The 23301-nt window shown below is 39.2% G+C and overlaps 1 protein-coding gene across 1 annotated transcript in view; it reads left to right on the forward strand.

Annotated features, from left to right (window-relative positions):
* The window catches only part of cwc27 (CWC27 spliceosome associated cyclophilin), a 29413-nt gene extending 6367 nt beyond the window's left edge, over positions 1-23046 (forward strand). Inside the window, 5 exon segments of the mRNA XM_018662276.2 lie at positions 8303-8406; positions 15964-16073; positions 16206-16289; positions 16291-16310; positions 22476-23046. Of these exon segments, the coding sequence (XP_018517792.1) occupies positions 8303-8406; positions 15964-16073; positions 16206-16289; positions 16291-16310; positions 22476-22638 (481 nt within the window). The 3' untranslated portion in view covers positions 22639-23046.
* Positions 23047-23301: the final 255 nt, after the last annotated feature.

A 23301-nucleotide genomic window follows, 5' to 3' on the forward strand; every position in this document is an offset into this window, starting at 1 on the left:
AACACAGTGGTTTGTCTTGGCAGGGAATCAAAGAGCAGGCTGGTAGGTACAGTGTTAGTCCGGGACAAAGGGGGCATTGTTGCAGGGTGAGCTCTGCTCTCCCACCGTTGCTTTGCTTCGGGCTTTCAGCTGCTCTGTGCACAAGGAGGGACACCAACGGATATCTAGTCACCTGGGAAAAAAAGGAGAGGATGTTAAAAGCAGCCACTTTTCTCAGTTCTGTCTGATTAACTTTGCCAATACAGGACTTTTGTCATTTGTTCTTTCCTTTAATTCCTCCTGCACTCAGATGTGCATTTTATGTGTATGAATGACAGTTCTCTGGTGCCTGCCGTGTACTCAGGCCTCAGTCAGGGGAAAAGTTACGATGCTGACTGTATCTTTTTTTCTCAAAGTCAAGGCTGCTGAGACAACCTTGAAATTAGGAGTCTCCCTGAAACCAAAATAGTTTTTACATCAGGTCAAAACTATCTTATGTTGCTATCCAGCAGCCAGATGATATTCCACTGCAATATTCCATGATTGCAAAATGCTTGGACTTGTTCACATTCATGAGCAAGTTGCCAAATAATGGACCAAGAAAATTTGAAGACTTTAAAGATCAGTCACAACTCGATCAGAACAGATCCTATTTACACTGAGTTTGTCTTAACTCACTGTGATGTTTGACGTTGTTGGTAATTCTGGTTAAGCTTTATGCTCACAGTTTGACACTTCTTTTATGTTACTATTGATCAAATCTGGTTTTGCTGTGTTTGAAGTAGGCCTCTTTAGGGGGGTTGCTTTATAAGAGACAGTACTGAATGAAGTCCCAAAAGCAGTGTATGTGGTAGTCGCCACTTTTGTTAAACCCGACGGGGCATGACTGGGGAAGCAAAACGCTTCCATATGGCTGTGGGACACAGTGTGAGCTGCTTCTGCCAGCAGGGCCTGGCTCCCTCTGCTGTCTCTGGTAATCGCTTTTCAGTTACTGCAGGCTGAAGATAATGACAGAACTGCACTTCCTGTTATTTATATCACTTGTTATCACATACTTATAAATGGTTTATACAGCATATGGCAGCAGACTTAAACAATTCAGGTGGAATTATCTTAATAGAGTCGTTAAAAATCAAGTTGCTGTCACAATTGCATGATGTCCCTTTACAGTACATCATTAAATGAGTAAGAAAATAAATGTGCATAGTGGTTTGTGTGTGTGTGTGTGTGTATGTGGGCTTCTTTTACCATGCTTGTTAGGTCTGAATGCTGGACTCTACAAGTTTAAAGTTTAAGGCTTGGTTTTAGGGTTAAGATTAAAATTAATTTACATAGGAAGATGTGATAATTAAACTATACATGTCTACTATTGAGGTTTTACTAAGTGGTGGTGCTGCACTGGTCTGCATTATATTGAAATGTGTTTTTAATGTTCTTTCCCCCATTGTGTTTGTAAATGGTAATATTAGAAACACCTCTCAGTATAATCCAGTTCAACAGCACTGCAAACCGCAACCTCAGTAATAAAAATAAAGTCTCTGACAATATCAATCAAAACTGTTTGTAAAGGTAGATATTGTGGCTAAGCTGTTCTGTATTGTATTAGATTGCTTTAGATTTTACAGGCAGACCTGATAAAGTGGCCACTGAGTAGATATCACAAAATGGTAAATGTATGCAGCATCACTTAAGAAATATACATCACAGTTTCCCGGAGTCCCTGTTGCCATATTCAAATTACTTATGTCTATAACGAACAGCGAAAATTCAAAGAAATGCAGTTTAATGCTATAAAAAACTAGGAAAACTAGAAAATGTTAATATTTCAGAATGTTCCAGTTTATCTGTCAGCCAATAAATCATTTCAGCTGTGTAACTTTGTTTGCCTTTAATTACATTTTGCTCCGAGTCATTCATTTCTACACAGAAGATTTGTAGAACATTAAAATGATAGAATCATATCGTCATGATATTAAAGTTGATAAACAATAACATAGAGTTGTCATCCATATTTACATGTGAATGATACATCATTACTCTCACATAAGGCTTTTCTTTCAGGTCAAAGGCCTAAGATGTTTCCTCTGGCAATCATACGAGTATCAGAGTGTCTTAATTAAGGCTACAACAAACATTCATTTTCAGTTAATCTAACAGCTATTTTTTTAATTAAATGTTTAGTTGATAAAATGTCAGAAAGTCAACATCTTCAAATGTCTTGTTTTGTCCAACAGTCCAAAAATCAAAGAGATTCAGTTTACAAGTGATACAAAACCGCAAAAAGCATAAAATCCTCACACCGCACACAGAAAATGTAAAATATGACAAAAATGATCAATTGAGCAACAAAATGGTTGTTGCTTAATTTTCTGTCGTCAACTAATTGTTCCATTCATCATTGCATCTCCTAGTCTCTGGATATGGCCTTCTCGCCACTCTGTGTTCTTTCAGCTTTGTGGACAGTGTCACTTAAATGGAACGTCAGGCACTAATTATCATGATCAAGTGGCCGTTTCACCGATGCCGTGTCACTGCGTATTAATTGGCTGCACCTGTCTCTTGTCATCGGTCACAACCCAGTGCGTTCTCAGGCAAAGGTTGCAGAGATCAAGAAAGCAGTCGGTGCTGCTTTTGTGCAGAAAACTGCTTGAGATAATCCAGTTCTTGGCAGCGTGATTGTGTATGTTTTGGAACCTCCAGGTTTACACATCTCTGGCCCACTGTAGCATGTCTGCCCCATATGGGGCACTTGCTCGCTGGAAAGAGTTCCAGGCAGCAATGCATGTCTAGGATGTGGGGGTTAGACTTTTTGAAAATGAATAAAAACCCAGCAGAACACTTGGACTAAGAACAAAGTCAACATTTAACAGTGAGCACATTTAGTCTGTCTGTTGCTCTCAGACAAGCAAAAATATTTACAACTAGGAAATTTATATGTAATTATAATTATATATGCTTGATAAGATTCATTACTTTCTTCCATCATGACTAATTAACAGAAGGGCAAAGGATCTATTCAGTAATTGGGAGGCAGATGAACCACTCTAAAAGAGGAACCTTGGTCCACTGCGTGGGTAATGTGTTGGTCTAGATCACTTTGCAAAGTCATGCAAATTCCTGTGTTGAGGTTGGATTCCTCCACTCCAGCTCACAGTTCTCCTTGGCTTTTGACCAAGCCATGGAGTGCCCCCTGAGGGGAGTTCACCCAGCCATCTTGTTATTCTAGCACATTCATCCACATCACTTGCTCAGTCGTTAGACTGGTTTGAGTCCACCCTAGCAGGGAGAAGCTGCTGCTGCCATCCTTGAAATGTACATACTCTAAGTAAGATGAGTTCAATTTTACTTTTTAAATATACATTTGACTTGTCACTGCCATACTGTGACTGTATTTTAACATTTACTTTTAACATTTAGATTTTATCAGTAACTACATTTCTTAAAGTTATTTGAAGGCTGGAAAATGAGAATACAGAGAAATCCAAAAAAGGCAAATACGCCTGCTTGTGCATTTTGGAAAACGGCTGAATTTTTGATGAACCATACAGTCATCACTGTACTATTTTTAAGGTTGTTGAATTCCTGTGTCAGCCTCAGACTCCTGCCAGACACTGGAGTATTAAATGCAAGGTTCTGAATCATGAGAGAGTTTTTGGTCTACTGCCAATCACTTCATATGCTTTCTTTATGAAAAGTTAATCATCCACAGCTCTCTGGGTTTCACTTTTTTGGAATTTTCTGAAAGAGTGACAGTAGCTGGCAGCCCCCAGGTAGACCTAGGCCGCAAGGACCAGTAGGGAGTCACGAAAAGGATTCAAATCAGTCCGTTTATCTGGCAACTATTGATAACAGCTGAATGGTGCCGTATTTTTTTAAATGACCAGCAGAGTCTCCTCTCCTTCTAGCAGACGGAAAGTCCTAGGATGGATGCAAAGATGGTTGGATGGGGCAGTCAAAGACAGAGGTTCACTCCACAAACTCCTCCAAATCCTCCTCTTCTATCCCTCCTTTCATCTTTAAATCCTACATTTTTATTAACTGAAAATAGTGATTTCATAAAGTGGTTACCAACAAACATGTAGCACTGTCTAATTAAATCGATCAGTTATGTGAACAGGAGGTCACTATATATTAAATGCAAATCCTTTGTAAATATAGGTTTTACTTTGATCTCCAAGCAGTTTTTCATGTCTTCGTGTATATGCAAACATAAACATGGAGAAATATATGTGTTTTGTAGTGTTCATGCAGTTTGGAATGAGAAATGGTGGAAATATTCAGTTATGCTATGTAGTTTCTATGCAGCAGTTACTCCTGGCAGTTCTTACGTGTAAAAATTTATCAGCAACAAAGCTCTGCGCAAGAACTAGTTTGTGTGGTGCATGATTTAGTCTAAATCTCTATCAGTAAGCATCTATGCTATAACCAGTTCAGGAATGGGCAGCACATTACTCACTCCTTGCTAGAGTTTTTCAAGCTAGTCATTTCAAAGTGAGCGTTCACCTGGCAATATGAGTTTTGCTTCATGAAGAATTAATTGCTGCAACTAGACTATTACTTTGATTACCGCTTAATCTGACGAGTACTTTCTCAATTCCTCTGATCTTTTTTTATTGTGATAGATGTCCGTCACACTTTTCTGTAGCCCATGGTAACATTTGAAAGTGATTCTTTTGCCCAACCAGGCATCCAGAATTCAAAGCTATTCCATTTACAGTGATATAAACCATAGGAAACCAGCAGCTCCTCTTATCCTCTTATTTGAAAAGCTGGGTAAATAGCTGGCATGTTTGCTTGCGAAATGACATTGAAATTATTTAAGCAGACGTACGTGTATGAGGAAGGTTTAAATAGTACATTTCCAGTCTTTGAAGGAGGGCCAGAGTTTAGCTTATCACAGATATATCAGTATCGTTTATATGTTGGCTCATAATAAGAAATTACAGTAAAGAAATGTCAAAGGTCATATAGAAACAGTCATCATTCCAAAGTTTGTCCACCAGAGAGCACTGACAGGTTAGAATACCCTGCTCAGCACATTTCTCATCCACAATTCGTAAATAACCAAATTTAAAGGGTCCTTCTAAAAATATTTCTGTAACATGTTTATCTTGAAGAAGTTATCATTGGATGATATGTTGTTAGATGGCCTAAACATTTTCAACATTGACATAGGTACCAGTTCAGCATCAGCTAGCCAAAGTGTGTAGAAACAAAATAATTTGTAGTGTTGTGATCTGAGGGTCTTGAGAGGAATTTGCTGAGCCTCGAGGTGTGTCTTAACAGGTGTTGTTGGGGCTTTTCCTGTCCTTTCTGGCCTCCTTCACTTCATTGGCAGCAGGGTTGTGGAGCCGATTGTTTGGCTGTTGCCCTGGATACGTCTCTTGTTTTCTGAATGGCAGCATGTCAAGGCAGGCAGAAAATGATCACTCAGTCCAAAGCGTTCCTCACAGCAGAATATATGTATAAAACCTCACCTCTCAGGCCTGGAGAAGAGGCTGCACTGTTTTCAAGTAAGAGCCTCGAGTCATACTTGACTAACTTAACTAAAACACACAAGTCATGTCATGATACATCAAACAATGTGTATATATGCTGTATATAAAGGGTTTGGATTAAACAGAAACACTTTATATAAACAGTTCAATACAACAGACTTGATCAGTATTTTTCTCCTGAAACTCAGACATGTCAGTTCAGGTTATTTTGAGGTCATAGTTTTTGAGCAATAATCCAATTAGATATCCAGATATCCCTATTCTTGTTTGCTAATACAGTCAGTTCTTGGCCTGTCTTTGGTATATGCTTGCTTGTTAAAGCATAGCTAACTGATATTCTCCTAAATGACTAAGTTGTGTAGTTTCTTACATAACAATTAACAGAGACAACATTATATTTAAAGGGCCTGATAACACAGTTACATGGTTGCTTCATCTAAGAGTCACATAAAGTTCTTTAAAAAGTCTCAAAGGTCATGATGACACACTCCAAAGAGAGTTAAAGTACGTCAACATAAAGCAACAGTCTTTAAATATAGATGGTCACCAAAAAGAAGATTAACTGGCTTTGTCTGATTTATATGGATGCCAATATTCTGCCTTGAATCAGGGTGTACTAGCAAACTTTTTTTTTTTTTTAAACCAGGCTTTCCTCCTTCATGTTCATGATATTGAGAATAGCAGTTTGTCTTTGAATTATTACGTTTTTTGGCCCACCTCTGGTTTGTCACATCTGACTCACATTACCATAGTGTATGTAAAATGTGTCTCCGAAAAGAGGTTTGTTGTCATTGCTTCTAGACAGAACTGAGCAGGAGACTTCCTCACACAGGCAAAGTCTGACCCTGCCAACCAGTTTTGCTCTTGGCAACTCAGTCTGGATTCAGCTGCAACATTTTTTCTTCAGGAAAAGAAAGGACTAACAACTGCATGTCTGACTGATTCCTCATGTGTATCCTCAGGAGCAGCAGGGAAGCTAACGAGGAAGAGACATGACATCAAGTCAGCCACAGCTGTTAATATTTGTAAAGGCACTTACAGTTAAAATATCACTCGGTTTGATGCCTCGATGCTTTGCCACAGACAACGTCAGAGAATTAAACAAAGATAACATGAGCGTTGGAACTCTACAAACACAAGAGTGAAAGTTCCAGATAAAGGGAAAGAAATGGATATAAATGAATGTCAGTTCAGAGAAGCAGATGTAAGAAACAAAGGCAGCTATTGTTTGGTCTGGAGATGCCTCACATGTTTCTAGGCCAGGGGCCCAGACTGTGCAGCTTACCTGTGCTTTGTGGCTCCATAAGAGAATGGGACAAAAACAGAGCTGTCAGGCAGTACAAAAATATTATCATTTCCTAACATAACATATCTGCTCTGCAACTGGCAGTAGTCTCAATCATATGAAAGGGAACAATAATCAGCATTGCTGGCTCCAGTTCAGACTTCAAGCATTTGGCCTTGCATGAGCTGGGCTTCAGGCCATCAGCCAAAAGAGATGCTACCTTGAATCAAGGAAGCAAGGATGTACCTTGGCCTTCCTCTGTCATCTAGTTAAAAGTTTTATAAGGGTTGCTGGACATGAATAGTGCCTGTAATACTTAATGTAGTTCCACTTGGGGGAAGGAAGTATAAAGTTTTTCATTACTTCTGCCACTAACAGAATTTGACAGTTGTGTATTTCGTGTATCACAAGACATTTATGTAGTAAACTGCACACAGTTAACTGCAATAATACCCCGTGCCTTTCATTCAAAGTGTGGTGCTCTGCTTTACATGCACATTCAGCTTGCGCATGTGCTTATGTAGAGTAATGAATCTGATGATCCGATTTCAAGACTCAACCAATAAATCATGACTTGTGAAAAAATAAATGGCAGTACATTTTGTGTAGGGTGTTTCATTTCATTTGGGAGTTGTTGGTCATGACTTGGGACTTGCCTGTGTTGTATTGGGCTTTGACTTTGGACTGTCTTAACCTGGGATTTTACATGGGAGTCATTAGTCTTGACCTGGACTGGACTTGACTTGACTGATGTTGACTGAACTTAGAATGTCTGTATCCCACCTCTGTGCTTACGTAGAACTGATCGAAATGTTTATATCCAAGAAATGTTTAACTAACTTAGAAGCCGTACACAACTAGTATATATGTTTAATATATGCAGTATGGGCTTTATTTGCATCTCCCTCACATGCATGTATTTTAAAAATATTTCCACCACTGAGTGACAGCATTTTAATAGGTTAAGAATGACCTCTGTCAGAGTTGTTTCCCTTTTTCTTACATTGGAATAAATACTGTGACAATGACAAGTGCTCATCTCTAAACAAGAAACACACTGACGTTTTTCTGACTTGAGTCTGCTCAACCTCAACACCCCCTCCAGTGCTTTCCAGGAGCCTGGAGGGGGGAACAATTATTTTATTAAGGCTCCATCAAATTTAATTGGAGTAACACAAGCTTTTAATGTACATTCTTCATTCTGACACTCGCACAGAGTATGTTTGTTTTATATGCCCACATAATTGGCCAGTGAATTTTGAGAGGCATAATGTTTAAGAACAATTAATGTTTGTTTGTAAAGACCAGCAACATCCAGGGTACTGATGTGATTTTTTTTAAAATCATGTATATGCTTCTTTTACAGCTGCGGCCGGTGGACACACAAATCTGTTTAAACTATTCACTATATGTTTGTCATGGCTGACTTTTGTGTGTGAACCTGTTCTCTGTCACCGCTCTTGTCTGTTGCAGGTTTGATTCTTTATAACAGTTATTTATGTTGAGTTTAAATGCTTAAACCCCATTTCTCCGCTAACAGTGATGAATTACGGAAAGAGGCGCGGCAGTTGAAGAAGGAGCTACAGGCCATAAAGCAAAGGAAAGAAGAAAGTTCAAAACCTGTAGTAGATGAAGTCAAGGAAGGTATGTGAGCAGCTTTTTATCCCCTTTATTTACTGATTGATGTGTATTACTGTTACCCATTATGCTGTTGTTTATTGGTGTTTTGATAATATATTGTTTAAATCTCTTGCCACAATTAGATCCTTTTTAGCAATGTTTGAAAAAGGATTTTCCCACCACACAGCTCTAAGTGTGAAGAAAGTCTCTAAGAAGGTGGTCCGTGCTACATTCCCTGCTAATGGACACCAAGAGAGGCAACCCTCTGATTTTGTCAATTAGTTGCAGACGTGTATTTTCCCCCCCAAGGGTCCGCATTTTTGTGTTACAGCTCGCAGAAAATTGCGTGGGTAAAAATTGTTGAGTGGCCGCCATAGTTGCACATCTAATCCTCTGTGTGTTTGTTAGTTTGCAGCCTTGGCCAGTGTGATTCTGTAAAAATCTGCCCCCAAATCTCCTTGGGGTCTCCACCACACTGCAGTCTGTCATAATGCCGTCAATCTTTGGATTTTTGCTGATGCTGAAACACATTTTTGAAAATTACAAAAACCGCTTAGGCACAGAGGTTAGCTTGAGGCTGTGTGTATTGTTGTGCAACAAAACACAATAGTTTGCGGGGGGTTCTGCAGGGACCAGCCTAACTATGGGATTACCACCAGCCAAAATTTACTAGACGCCATGATGGGATTTTGTTGCTCAAACATTGTTTTTGTCTCCACAAACACTGATGGTTTTATGTTTTTAAACACAGACAGTGAACCCACTCATGGCTTGCTGCTGATTGGTTCAAGATTTTAGTGGTCATTTTGGGTGAAAGAGCACAAAACACAATCATTACATTGTACTTTAATACTAAGATTAACTAAGGTTCTGTTGGTGTCTCAGGCTGAATGTGTTGCTCTTAGTGATATTTGCATAGAGTTAGGCTGTTTCTATAAACACTCAAAGCAGAAAGAGGCCTTCACTAAATAGATCCAGTTATAAACTCAAGAGTTGAGGTATAGGAACAGCCCCACATTGTTACACCAAGTGGCAACTAGCCTAAGCTCCTCCATTATCTAACAAGGTATTTAGACTCTGCCAGGGACCTCTGTTTTGTGATTCTCTGGCAGCTTAGCCAGAGGCAGGAGTTTCTTTTAAGAGTTCCTCATTACATTTCTGTGTTGGAAGCAAAAGTTAATTCCATTAGATGTAATTCTTAGATGTCATGGGCCAATGGCCACTGTAGGGGAGAAGGATGTCTGCTCTGTTGCTATAAATCATGAAACTCAGCTCAGCCACAGAGGAACACTGTGGTGAGGGCTCGTTTTATCTCATCCCACTGGAGAAGCTGCACAGCAGTTAGAGCCGCACAGACACATTAAGGACCACATTGACACTGTCATCCCTTAAAGCTTAAATCTTTCTTCTGGTTCTGCTCTGACCTCTTTGTGAAGGTCAAACTCTGGTCTCCTTTCACTCACATGCCACTCTAAATGGTCAGTGTGGGTTCAGTGGGAAGAACATATGATGTAGGTTTCAAATGACAGATTTTAGGACCTGGAGCTAATTATTACATTCATTTTTGATCAGTTTTGGTCTCTAAAATGTCAGAAGACAGGAAAAAAAATGTCAACTTTTGAATAGTTTGTTTTTGTGGGAGCATCAGGCCAACCTAAAACCTAAAGACTAAATTATTTTGATCACTTTTTGTTGATTTCTTTAATCCATTAACAGAAAGCCCCATTTTTTGCACAAGCCCAAAAATATTGAACCCAAAATAAAAAGGTTACTGTTCTTCAACCATTTTGATTCCAGTCATAACTCTGGTCTCCCCTGAAAGGTAACAGTGTAAATTTATATATATATATATATATATATATATATATATATATAAATTGCATAAAGCTCCTCAGCTCCACAGAAAAGCATGTGATTATTCCACATAAACATTTCCTTACTTATTCTGTCTACTGCTATTTTAATACATCAGTCCATTTTAATTCACATGGTTTTGCCATTACTCAGGCTAAGGCACTGAACTTTTCATGGATATCTGAAACCTTGAAGCAGCTTTCTTGCTTAAAGAGAAACTTAGTGGCACAGTGCAGTGGTTTTGAAATACTGTTGCCTGCATGGGTTCTCTGCAGGTACTCCAGCTTCCTCCCACAGTCCAGAGACATGCAGGTTAAGTTAACTGATAACTCTAGCTTGCCCGTAGGTGTGACTGTGAGTGTGAATGGTTGTTTGTCTATATGTATTTGCCCTGCGATGGACTGGCGATCTGTCCAGTGGGTACCCCGCATCTTGCACAGTGTCAGCTGGGATAGGCTCCAGCCTCCCTGGGACCCTTAATGGATAAGTGGTGTAGATAATGGATGAATGAATGAATGGACTATTTTGATGATTAATTAATTGAAGTAATCTTTTGAAGTGAGGTTTTCTGTTTTTCTCTTTTGTGTCAGTGTAAACACACTTTAATGATGGTAAAAGTAATTTTTAGTTGTCATCTATTGTTTCTAGACCTTGGGTACATAAAATAAACATAGAGGACAAAGCATAGAATGAGGATTTTTTCACTGCAGTGGTCAATTTTTTACAGCTGTGATATATGCTAAGTGGTCCACATCTTAGTCCATACCCAGTCCTCATCCTTCTCCACCGGCAGCCTCCCATATTGCTGGTATGTGTGTAACAGTACACTTGATTCTGGGAATGAAAAACACATTGTTTCCTCAGCATTCACCATTAGCTAAAGCACAGAGTTTATTTATTTACCTTTATTTCTTTTACCTTTCTGAATTATGTTTTCAGCAGTCATCAGTTCACTTTTCATCACATAAATTATGGCATGCTCCTGTAGTCTGGTTTTCTCTTTCTTGGCATCACCGCTGGGTAGCAGAGCCAAAAATAAGAAGGCCATTCTGAAACCTCTGTCCATTCAATACCCTCCCTAAACTGTGTGGCAACAGTCTTTTTCCCTTTTAGATATTATACAGGTTATGCCTGTGTGTTCTGGCTGTTTTATTACACCGATGTCAATCATGTTGTTGATTTAGAAGACATGTTGCAGCAGAGAGATGTTTGAAACACCAGTTACCTGTGATTAAGATTAGTTATGTTCAGTATGACAGTTTTTCACCAGGTTAGTTATTTTCACTGGACACATATTTTCATATGTAAACAGTCTTTCTTGTTCTATAATTGAAGATGGATAGTTGGCGTTGACCTTAAAGCACTAGCTGACAAAATTTTTGATTTGTTTTTGATTGATGATCACTGGGCCGTGCTGCTTTGACTTTTCTGTGAAAACTGTGAATTGTTAAACACAGAAGCCTTTCATCCCATGGAAGAGTCGTTTGTCGTCCAACAACAGCCTTTGGTTGCTACAACATCAGCAGCTTGATTTGTAGCTCTCCTGGGCCCAGGTGACAGGAGAGGGGAGGAATGTAGTTAGAAAGGCCATCAAACTCAAAGATAGTAGTTAGTGACAACAGCTGGAGAAGGTGATGTGTGTTCCTCATGTAGGACCTCAGGGCATCATCAGTCAGCATCCAGCATGTCACAGGCGGCAGCAGGGAGGCAGAACAGGAGAGGTGACTGGGGGAGAGAGGGAGAGATGGAGGGAGATCACTTGTTGGGCTCATAAATCAGGAGAGAAAGGTTTACCCCATGAGCAGCCCAACAGACTTCCATTATGGCACCGGGGGAAGTGAGGAAAGTGTGGCACTTGGATCTCCACGGTTGTATTTGTAAATTCCAGTGATTGCTCAGTATTTGGAATATTTGCAGCCTAAAAGCCCAGAGAAACAAGAGTAATTGCATGGTTTTCTTAAATGATAGCCAGCCCAAACACCCTGTGGAACTGAGGCTCTTTGTTGTTCAGTCACATTCCTCCTGAACTGAACCTATTTTTCCCCAAAATACTTTTTCTCCGCAATAAGAAGTGTGACTGTCAAATAACTTATTACATAAGTAGAACATTTTCCACAATGGCAAGAGTTATAACTATTTTTAACGACTTCATTTTATTAAAGGTCTTGTTAAGCTTACATTAAACTCTTATTAACCAAATGAAATGTAAAATTTTACTTAGCGAGCCTCAGAAGTGACAGTAAACTGATTCATTTTATTGTTTTTACCTTTAAGTAAACCACGTCTTGGCTGTAGCTTCATATGTTAATATGAGAGTGGGATCTATCATCTCAACTAACAACTGGCAAGAAAGCAAAGAAAGGCATTTCCCAAAATGTCCATGTAATCTTTTAAAGGTACGATCTACAGGATTTAAATAAATAAATAAAAGCAGTGTATAGATTCATACAGTCTACCGTCTCCCTCTCAATCATCACTTATGACCCATTAAAGGTGTGTGGCAGTGTATTCATCTGCAGAAACCCTGCCCTCTGCCTGTATTTTCTTATGTCCTTCTTATTTTTCTGTATTTTGGACGATGCTTGGCTGCAAAAGCAGTGGGTGTGTAGCCTCCAGCCAGTAACAGTGCCAGGGTGTGAGGGACGTAGCGAAAAAGTGGCATCACTGTCTCTGTCTCTCTTCTTATTCTCTGTCTGCGTGATGGATGTGTGACCGAGGACGGGGCTGAATTGGGATGCATTCATTGAAAATCTGGCAACGCAGCATCTTCCTGCAGGGTTATTTATTCTTTAGAACGTAACCACCATGAAACAAACACAAAATAACATTTTATTTCTCTGATTCATTGCTTTGTTTTCACTAATGCCCATCATCATCTCTTCATTCACTCTCTAGCTAACTCGACCACCACTCACTCTCTCTCTCTCTCTCTCTCTGTTTTCAGTCAACAGAGACTGAGGCTGTTCTAATATTTAAAGATACACAAGTGGACTTTGTATATTTTTAAGAAATTCTGTGTTTGTCTTTGCTCATAATTTTACCTTTAGAGTGACAGATGACTTGTATGAAACATGGCCTATCCAAAGTTTCTGTGGTTTCTAAATATATTCATTATTTAAATTCCTATATTATGATGTTTTCTTTGAAGTTTTTTTATTTGTGGAGTGGTGGTACAGACTGGGCAACCTCGGGTTAGTTTAGGTTTGTTATGTCTCTCTAACAGACTTCTCTGTATCTTACACTTTATTTTTCTCTCTTAGTAGTCTTTCCTAGTAGATCTTGGTAAGCACCTCTATCTTTTCACAGTCAAGTTAATGATAAAGGGCTGTATGAATAAACACACATTAACACAATTTAGTTCTTACTAAATAACAAGCAGTAAACTGCAGTGTTTTCTCTGTTACATCATTTATTTTGTGTAGCTGAATGTGTCAGAGCATCCAGTCAGAGGTGGCACAGTTTCGCCAGCGAGATGACGCTGTCCCGGGGCTGGCGGTGTGTGTGTGACATCACATTTTGTTGTGGAAAGAAAGTGCTCCAGCAGCCAGCAGACTGTACTCACTGTCTGCCACTCTGTGACTTCACAGCCCGAGTGTCTAAGCTGGGAGATTTACAGAAGCACATTAACTGCATGAGACACCAATGTCAGCCTGCTGATTGTCCCTCTGTTCAGCCATGATGAAAAACTGTTTCACACATACTGCAGAGGAGGACAGTTTGGTGGAAAATTACATTACCTTCAGTTCTGTGACATTACTCTCCCTGTCTGCATTTAATAACACATACACGTCATACCGCTTTATTTGTAACAGCAGTCTGCTGCAGTGCACTTAAGTCCGGTTTTTGGCCCTTGTAAAAAAAAACAATTATTGATTAATTCTGCTGATTATTTTTATTCTTATTTTATTCTCAATTAATTGGAAGATATACAATTTACTTTCGTAGACGAAAAACAAAAATATTCACATTTGAGAAGCTGGAACATGGGAATCTTTGCCTTTCAAGTCACATTTGTCTGACCAACAGCCAAAACATCAAATGATATGAAACAGAAAAACAGAAAGTGAAATCAGAGCATAGTTGGAGTTTTTGCTTTAATAAATGTGAAAAAAAGATGAATTGCTTGTCAAAATAGTTGTAGATTCATTTTCTTTTGATCAGATCATCAATTAATCAGCCTATTGTTGCAGCTCTGCTTCCTATATTTGAAGTAATTCTCAAAATGAGCCCACATTTGTAAAATCACAGTCTCCTGCTAATATTTCAAACAGCAGTTTAGTGACTTTTACTGCTGCTTTTCTCAAACCAAGTGAACAAAATGCACATATGCTCATTTGTCCTGTCTCTGCTGAGGATTAAAGGGGTCTCTCCTTGCTCAGGAGCGATCACTTACATAAGGTTTGTGTATAAAGTAGCAGCAGTAATGTAGGTCATCTCTGAGTAAGATAAAGTGAGGGGTTACTAGGTTAAGACTTTTGTCCACTACATCTTTGTGAAGGTTGGCAGCAGTATGGATTCATGCAGAGCATGTCAATCTGAGATGAGAGGACTGCCCCGTGTTGCCTCATCTTTTCACCTCTCTTATTATCATGTTCTCAGATCATGTACGGCAGCAACTGTCACAGCCTGACAAGCTTTACTTCCTTTTATCTTTTCTCTCTGATCATGTTCTGCCCATTTTTTAGCTGCTCATCTGTCAAGCACCGCAGAACATATGAAGCAGCAGTATATTGTCAACTTATAGCATCAGAGAGTTGGAATCATCCCTACTATTTTTTTTGTGGGAGGCTGCATTTCTGTGAGCCAAACTAATTTTTTATTTGGTAGGAAACAAAAAATGGGAAGAAATCTTAATTGTATGGTCAGAAAAATATGACTTGAAAACTTCAATGTGATCAATTATGTTGTAAATAAATAATAAAAGTAGCAGTAGTAGTAGTAATTATTAGTTAGTAATTTTAATATCTATCTACATTGTCAAAATCATCCCACAGAAAGTGTGTTCACTCCCAGTTTTTGTCAGAATGTTGTCTGAGAAATAAAGAAAGTGAGTAACAATAATCACAATGAGATAAATGTTTAAAGCATTGTGTATAACCATAACCACGCATAATGATATTTTCATAATACTTTTTACCAAACAACCCAAAGTATCATAATGTCTGTTTAATGACCCATTAGCTGGTGTATGATTTGACCTTTTCCTTATAGCTACATTTTTGATCCAATATTGTAAAAGGCAGATTATCTCTTCATCCTTCCTTTTTTGTTTTCTCATTAATTCAAATTCTGTACTTTTTTACATCCCATGCAGGACTGGGGATAGGGGTGTGAGAGGACTGAGTGCTCCTGGGCAGTGTGGGATTCTTGTTTTGGTTTCTTGATTGATTGCCTAACAAAATCAATAAACGCTGAATGACATAAAAAAGAAAATATTATTATGGTTTGCCCCATTTGCAAGCATCTGAAAGCTCCTGGATTCTTTAACACAAATGGCACTACCAGTGGAGAATTATCCCGGCTTAGTAGCAGCCTCTGAATTTGTTTAGCAAGAAATATATATATATATATGATATATACGTGCCTGTTATGTTGTTGTTTATGTTTTAAAAATACTTTACAAAGTACTTTTGTTTTTCTGCATACTGTCACATATATCTAACGATGTAGATAAAGTAAATGAAGAGTTACCAGTAATCAGCAGCAATGTCTCTCTTGTCTCTCCAGTGGATAAAAAGCCAAACAGTGAGGCAGTGGCTGAGTACCTGGAGGGAAGAAAGAAGTACGAAGAGCTCAGGAAACAAAAACTGAAGAAAGGCTCAAACAGAGAAGAACAGGTAAAAGAGCTGAATACATGGTCATCATTTACTAAACTTGAAAAACAAACCGTTTCAGCAGACTGATTGGAGACTGTCACAGTTCATTATGTACTGTATGATCTAATAATATCTGATCTTTCTGCCTTGTAGACACTGGCCCTCCTCAATCGCTTCAAGTCCAAGCTGTCATCGGCTATCACTGATGCTCCAGAGGATGACGTGGAGGACCTGGCAAGAAGATGATGACAAAGGATGGTGAGTGAGCCCAACAGCATTTGAGATAAGTTAGTGGATTTTGTTATTTCCTTAGCTCATCTATCACTGTGGAATCATTCTCAAGTTTGTTTGAATTCATCCCTCATTTGATAAAGAAAGTCAGACATAAACATGACCATAGGTTTGGGGCTGAAAAAGTATGGCATGGTTGGTTTTTACTGCAGCCAAATCTTTCCTGAATGTCTGTCCAAAGAGTGATAAACACAGGAAGTCATTTACCTCATTTGGACACTTATCATCAAAATCTTCAATACTATTATCCACACTAGAGCTAAGATATTAATTTATTAGAAATATTCTGTTATCAGAGAATATGTTGGCTGATAACAAGAAGTTTCCATTAAATTCTCTGCTCATCATGTCAATTGATCATTTCAGGTCAGTCACAGTGTCTGTGACTAGCACAAAAATGATGAACACGTCATGTATTCATCTTCCTCGACGGCTATCTTATCTCTTCTTCTCTTTTTTATTTTGATCAGCTCCCTGACAGAGGGTATCTATCGTCTGTTCAGCACAGTAGTTGCCATTATTGTGTTGCTCTTAATCAAGCAACAGTTTGTTTTAACAAAACATGCTTACTCCTACATGAAGCGATGAAAGGGAGAATGTGGCAGCACAGTGAGCGTCATGTCCGACTACACGCGACTAAAATTCGAAAAACATTTTTTCTTATGAAACTGTCAATCAGAAGCTGTTGTCAAAATGGTCACACAACCACAGAACCATGCTTTGTTTTGTATAGCGCTGCAACAATAAGTTGATTGATTTATTTATATATATAAGTTCATGTTGCAAACTAGGGATTTGGAGTTTGAAAGACATGGACATGTACCAGGCAGAGAAGATCTAATAAAAAGGTGCAATTAAGTTGCATTGTGGGATTGTAGGATCTAGTTTTTCTTTTTTTAAATCTGACCTTGGAACCGACTTGGAACTGAAAATTAGAATATCTCAGTCTCTGCTGCTTCAGTTTTGATCTTTGTTTCCTGTGTTTCTTGTGAGTTCCTCAACTTCATGTAAGTGCAGTACTGAATCATTGGATTAACCTTTTAAAGTCATGTGGAATTATATAAATACAAATTTACCGCTACAGTGCACTACCTCAATAGCCTAGCTGAGTCATAAGAAGGGGTCATGACTCCGATTTGAAATTATTTATTGTAGAAAAACGAGAACAGGTGTGTCTGACATCAGATTTTTGGTGCTTACTAACAGGTTAGATTTATGGACACAGTCATCTGATGCTACTTTCCTTTATAAGTTTAGCATTTCTTACTTTATCTGCAATTATTGTAATTTCATGCAAGCTAAATTGCAGGGCACATTTTTGTCAGTATTTTATGATGCTTTTATGATTTAAATGCTTATGCCTCTAGGAGGAGGAATACTGGATTACCAAAGACAGAATAAAATAGCAGCCGTGTAAAAGCAGCCTTGCTAAGCTTTAAATCACTGACACTATTCGCTATAGCAAATATTAGTAGCAGCACACCAGAGTCCTGAGTGCTCCTGGAGAGTTCAAGAAGCAGTTTGGCAAACACATTGTTTTATGGACGGCGAACTTCAAGCATGACAAGTTGGCACAAAAAAGCCTTTTTCATTAGCCTCTCCTGGGTTTAGATTGTGTTATTTTATTGATACACTGGACTGTAAGAAATTGTGAAAGAAACCTTTTATTTTAATAGTAAGAGCAGCTTAAATGAGACAATGAACTGGTCAACTACTGCAGAAAACCTCTCCTCACACTGGGAATGATGAACCTGACCGTTGTCAGATCCAGAGCTTGCTTCAGGTACCGATAAATGTGTGTGAAAGTTCAAGTTGTATGCATGTGTGTGTGTCAAGTTGGGATTTCAACCCGCAGCCACCAGATTGGCCATCAGGAAATCAGCCCTGACGCTGTGTTTTCCTCTCATATTCTGTTTTTCACCAAAGATCTCAAAGTCTAACTACACAGAGTGAGGGTTTGAAATGAATACCATGTGTTTGAATTTGAGCAAAGTGTCTGTGTGTGAGAGATTTAGAATAACAAAATCTGTAGTTGCTATTAGTCTCGAGAAGCCCCCTTGAAGTGTAAGTCTGTCTGTGTGTGGGGGCCCTAATGAATTTGAGAGAGGCCTTGGCTGGCGTTTGGAGCCTCTCCCCGGCCGTAGACACCTCACTGTGCTCCCACCCCACTCCCCCTGCCAGGTATAGTGAGGAGGGAAGGACAGGGGCAGTAGCATAGCAGTCCTAGAAAAACACCAGTGGGAAGTCTGTGCCACTCTAGGAGCACTGCGAACAGAATGTGGGTTACAACAGGTCAGACATTGGAAGTCAAGTCTGGGCCAGAGGAGGTAAACTATTCCATCTGTGTCTGTGTCTACAAATTCTGACTCTCCCTCTTCAGCCCCCTCCTCCTCTCTCTCTCCACGCTCTCAATGCAAAGAGCCTGTAGTCACTCTCACCATCCCTTCTGTACTCTGTAATCCCCACCCCCTACTTGAGTGAAAAAAAAAAATGTAAGAAAAATAAATAAAGGAAAGACTTCTGTAGACCCGCATCATGGCAGCACAGAGTGGTTTTGATAAGGCCTGAACGCTGAGTTTCCACATCACATCTCTGGGCCGTTTGACTCTGAGGCTGTGCGGCCGGCGGACTGTCATCACCGAGACTGCTAGACAAATTATCAGAGGCGGCCCGCTCACACAGCAGGAGTCCTCAGGGTCTGCCAGAGTCTAGCCATGACATTCTAGATGAGCTGTCACAACTCCTGCCGATTTCAAATGAACACAGGGGAGAGCGCAGAGCACACACACACACACACACACACAAACACACCCAAACTGTGCACTCAGCCAGAGACAGGAGCAGACACATGCCACATGCTATACACAGTAGACAAGGCATCAAACCTGAAATATACATAGAGAAAATGCAGTTTCTTTAAAGTAGTACAGCCAATTTAAAACACACTGGTGCTACAGTCTGCTCACTCAGACAATTACAGCACAGGGTTATGTTTTGTTGTTGTTGTCAGGCAGATAAGAAAGATCCTGTTGATGATAAACTTTAAAGGAAAGGTTCAGAGATTGTGACATAAAGCAGCATGAGTGTGCCCATTGGGAGTGATGTACATTACATTACAAGTTTTAGGCTCTAAAAGTAAAATGAGGATGCTTGATGCCATAAATAGTTTTTATTTATCAGTTAACTCCATACAAAGTGCAGTAAACAGAAAAACCTAAATCAAATCCATATTTGCTGTGACCACCCTTTGCCTTTAAAACAGCACCAGTTCTCTTCAGCACACTAATCCCAGACTGACTCCATGATGTTGAGATCAGGGCTCTGTGGGGGCCAGACCACCTGTTGCAGGACTCCTTATTCTTCTTGTCAGAAGATAGTTCTTTATGATTCTGGCTGTATATTTGAGCTCGTTGTCATGCTGTGGAAGGAGTCCTCGAGGCTGGAAGGTCTAAGACAGTGACCATGTAACTACAATGTCCCTGGTCTGAGTCAGGCCGTGGATCTTTGCTGTGTGTACCATATCCCTCCCCCAATCACACCTCTTCTAAGAGTTGTTATATGTAAGATTTTTGCTATCGCTACTCAGCCTACATTAGCATTAACAGCTGATTTCTTTCCAGTCTAGAAGAAATGTTGCAAATACAGCATAAAACTTAATTCCTTTACTCACTAAGAGCTGTCTCTAGTGGTGGAAAGCCATGCCAATGCTTACTCTTGTTTTGCTTCTATTTCTATCACTTCTTTTTTTTTTTTTTCTACTAAATTTAGCATGCTAACCAGCTAGCCCCATACAGTCCTGTCTTGTAATACCATTTTGCAAGAGTGAGTTGCTGAAGTGTCCAATCTGCCTTAAGTCCAATGAGAGAATGAAGGAGTAATGCTGCCCAGAGGGTGTATTCTAACATTGCTAATGTTGGCTATGTAGTGATACCACAACTGACATATAGCACCTTTAACGTCTCTTTTAGCCTTCACCTTAATGTATTCAAACAAGATTAAGGGTCAGGTTATGCTAGAATGGAACTAGTATGATGTGTTTTCTGGCCACATCAGGAATTAGATGTGTTTATTATAATGGCCCACATTTTCAGACAGTCCTAAGAGTATTGCACTTGGTTGTTCATGTAGAAAATAGACAGCTGTAGTTATGTAATGAATATAAAAAGAGAGCTTGAGAGAGAAGTTCACACCCTGACTCCTTTCTCAACTCCACACAGCTGCCCGATCGTTGTGTGAAGTGGGTGTGAATGTTGGATTGTCAGTTTCGGAAAGTTACAGAAGTGGTCATAAAAAATAAAAAAGTATTAGACAAATTGACATTTTGACATGAAGACTGTTTTATATGAAAAGTAAGGGGCTCACCAAAACAATTACAATTAATCCTGACAAGGACACTAATGTCTGTAACAATTTCTATGGGGAATTCTATTGACCATTCAATACTTGTTAAGACATTTCACTCAAAGCTATAAATGTCACCTCAAGGTGGCACTACAGGAAAAGTCAAAGGATCATCAAAATCATTAGAATCCATCCTCTGGGGAAGATGAATGTATGTACAAAGTGTCATGATCTTCCATCCAGTGGTTGTTAAGGTATTTCCGTCCAGACAGGCCAACTGACTTTACCATCCTCAGAGCCATGCTGCCCATCTTTTAGTCATTTCTGATACTTTACTTTCTGTGCAGATCTGGACATAGGAGATTTAGCCTCTTGCATGGCTAAAAAAGGGATCCTTGCATTTGACCAGTCAGTTTTGCTTTGTTGTTTAGATTTACTGTGTGCAGCAGTTGAAGAAATCCTGCCAGTGGGAGAAACTGTGTTCTATCTGTGAAGTGCCTGACACTGATATCTCCCGTGAGGAATGTCCTGATTCTTTAATCTCTCTTTGGGGGAAGAGAATCTGACTGGGGAAATGAAAGACACATGACCGTCTGCTCTCTGGGGACTATGGCTTTCACTCAGGATTTTTTTTAACTGCTAAGATGACTCAAAAATATAATACTGTATTTCTCATTTTTAGTGAGAGGAACCATTCAGATACTTTTTGCTACAATTTGAATACCATTATAATAAGGTAGTATACTCCCCAACCACACTCAGGATCATGTTTTAACCATGTTGTCTGGCTACCCCAGCGTCTTTAAATTCCAACAAGGCTTAAAACGTGAGTTCAAAATGCTTTGTGTGACCTAGGCTTAACATGGCTGTATATTGGCTTCCCACTGACAGCAATACAGAATATTATGGAAATATTTTGGGTTTAGTCCAAAGGACAAAGTTCAGCCAATCACTTGGATACAGTTGTGTACAGATTTACGTCAACCTCTATCTTTATAGCCTATCATGAGCAATTTAAAGCTGCACTTATCAATATTTTTATATTCACAATGGATCATGTGACTATGTGTAAAGTTTAAGCAGTTCCTCATTCTGATGAACCAACAGAGAATTATTACCTGTCTCTACAGCTCCTCTCAGCTCTGCAGAGCTTATTAGCTTCTTTTAGCTCATCATTTAGGTTTTCTGTTTTGGTTCAGTCTTGTTGCTCTTTACCGGCTCTATTTTCAGCCACAGCAGGCAGCTGTTTTCACAGAAAACCTCTGATAAACTAACTGTACTCAGACAATGTTAGTGACTACCTGGTGGACATGGTGGAGCATTTAGCAGCTAAAGAGCCACATATTTCACTACAATATGACAGCCACATTCCATTCACAGTATGCATGATGTATAGCACTTGCAGTCACTACATATTTTTATGTCTTTTAATGTTTAGTTTTCATCTTTTTCATTTCAGTTTATTCACTTTTTCTGCCCGTTCCTCCCATTTTTAATGTTTCGTTTCCATTTTCAGCTTCATCATTGTCATCTTTTAAAAATATAAACAACATTTTTTATTAGAATTCTGATACTTATGATTTGCTGCTGAAAAAATACCAGCAATCAAAATTCTAGAGAGTGTTACTCAAATTCAAGTTTTTCCCATTTTTAGATTGTAATAAAAATAAAGTCAAACTGCTCAAGGCAAAAAGAGACTAGCCTCTAGGTAAAAGTTCTTCAGAGCAGTGATTTAGTGGATCCTCTGCTGCGCTTCTTTGAACTCTCTCCACCTCTCTCCATCTGATTTAGGATGGGCCATGTTCTGCAGTTTGATGAGCAAACCAGAAAAGTCAAGGATGCCAACATGCAGGACGAGGACACTTTTGAGATCTACGACCCGCGCAACCCCGTCAATAAACGACGGAGAGAGGAGAGCAAGAAGATCATGAAGGAGAAAAAGGCCAAGAGGTGAGGTCACAAGGTCGAAGGTCAGGTCCTGCCCAAGCCAAGTGACTGAAGAAGTGGTCATAGTGCATCCTGCCTGTCCGCTTTTCCACCACTTCAAACCCTGCTTTTGTTGAACAGTCTCATGGCTCAAACATCTGGATTGAGGATACTGATCTGAGCACATACCATCCCTGTAATCTGTGATGGAAGGGCTTCTTCACTTTAAACAGCTGCACCCAGACAACATTCAGTTACTCATCAGGATTAAGGCTGTAGTCGCAGTAATGATTAAGGTCATAATTTGATTACGTGTTAAGTTGTTAACTTTTTTTATGCCGGTTGTTTATGCCATTCTTTCTCCATTTTTGTTGTCTAGAGCTTAAATGTGAGCATTAGACTTTACCCAAAAAATAAATGACATTTGTTAACAAGATCCACGATTGTTCTATTTTTAATTTAAATAAATGCACCACTCAATGGCCAGTTTATTAGGTACACCTGTACAATCTAATGCAATCCAATGCAACATTTTTACATGATCTATCTTTACAAAGCTCATAATGTTTAGTTTTTGGTGAAATGTAAAGTCATAAAATTAGAAAGAATATGAGTGCAGAATATTAGAAACACCTCTGAATATAATGCAGTCCATTTCAGCACCTCCACTAACTCTGACCTCAATGTTAAA

This window comes from Lates calcarifer, linkage group LG9 (assembly GCF_001640805.2).
Source record: "Lates calcarifer isolate ASB-BC8 linkage group LG9, TLL_Latcal_v3, whole genome shotgun sequence".
Taxonomy (NCBI): Eukaryota; Metazoa; Chordata; class Actinopteri; family Centropomidae; genus Lates; species Lates calcarifer.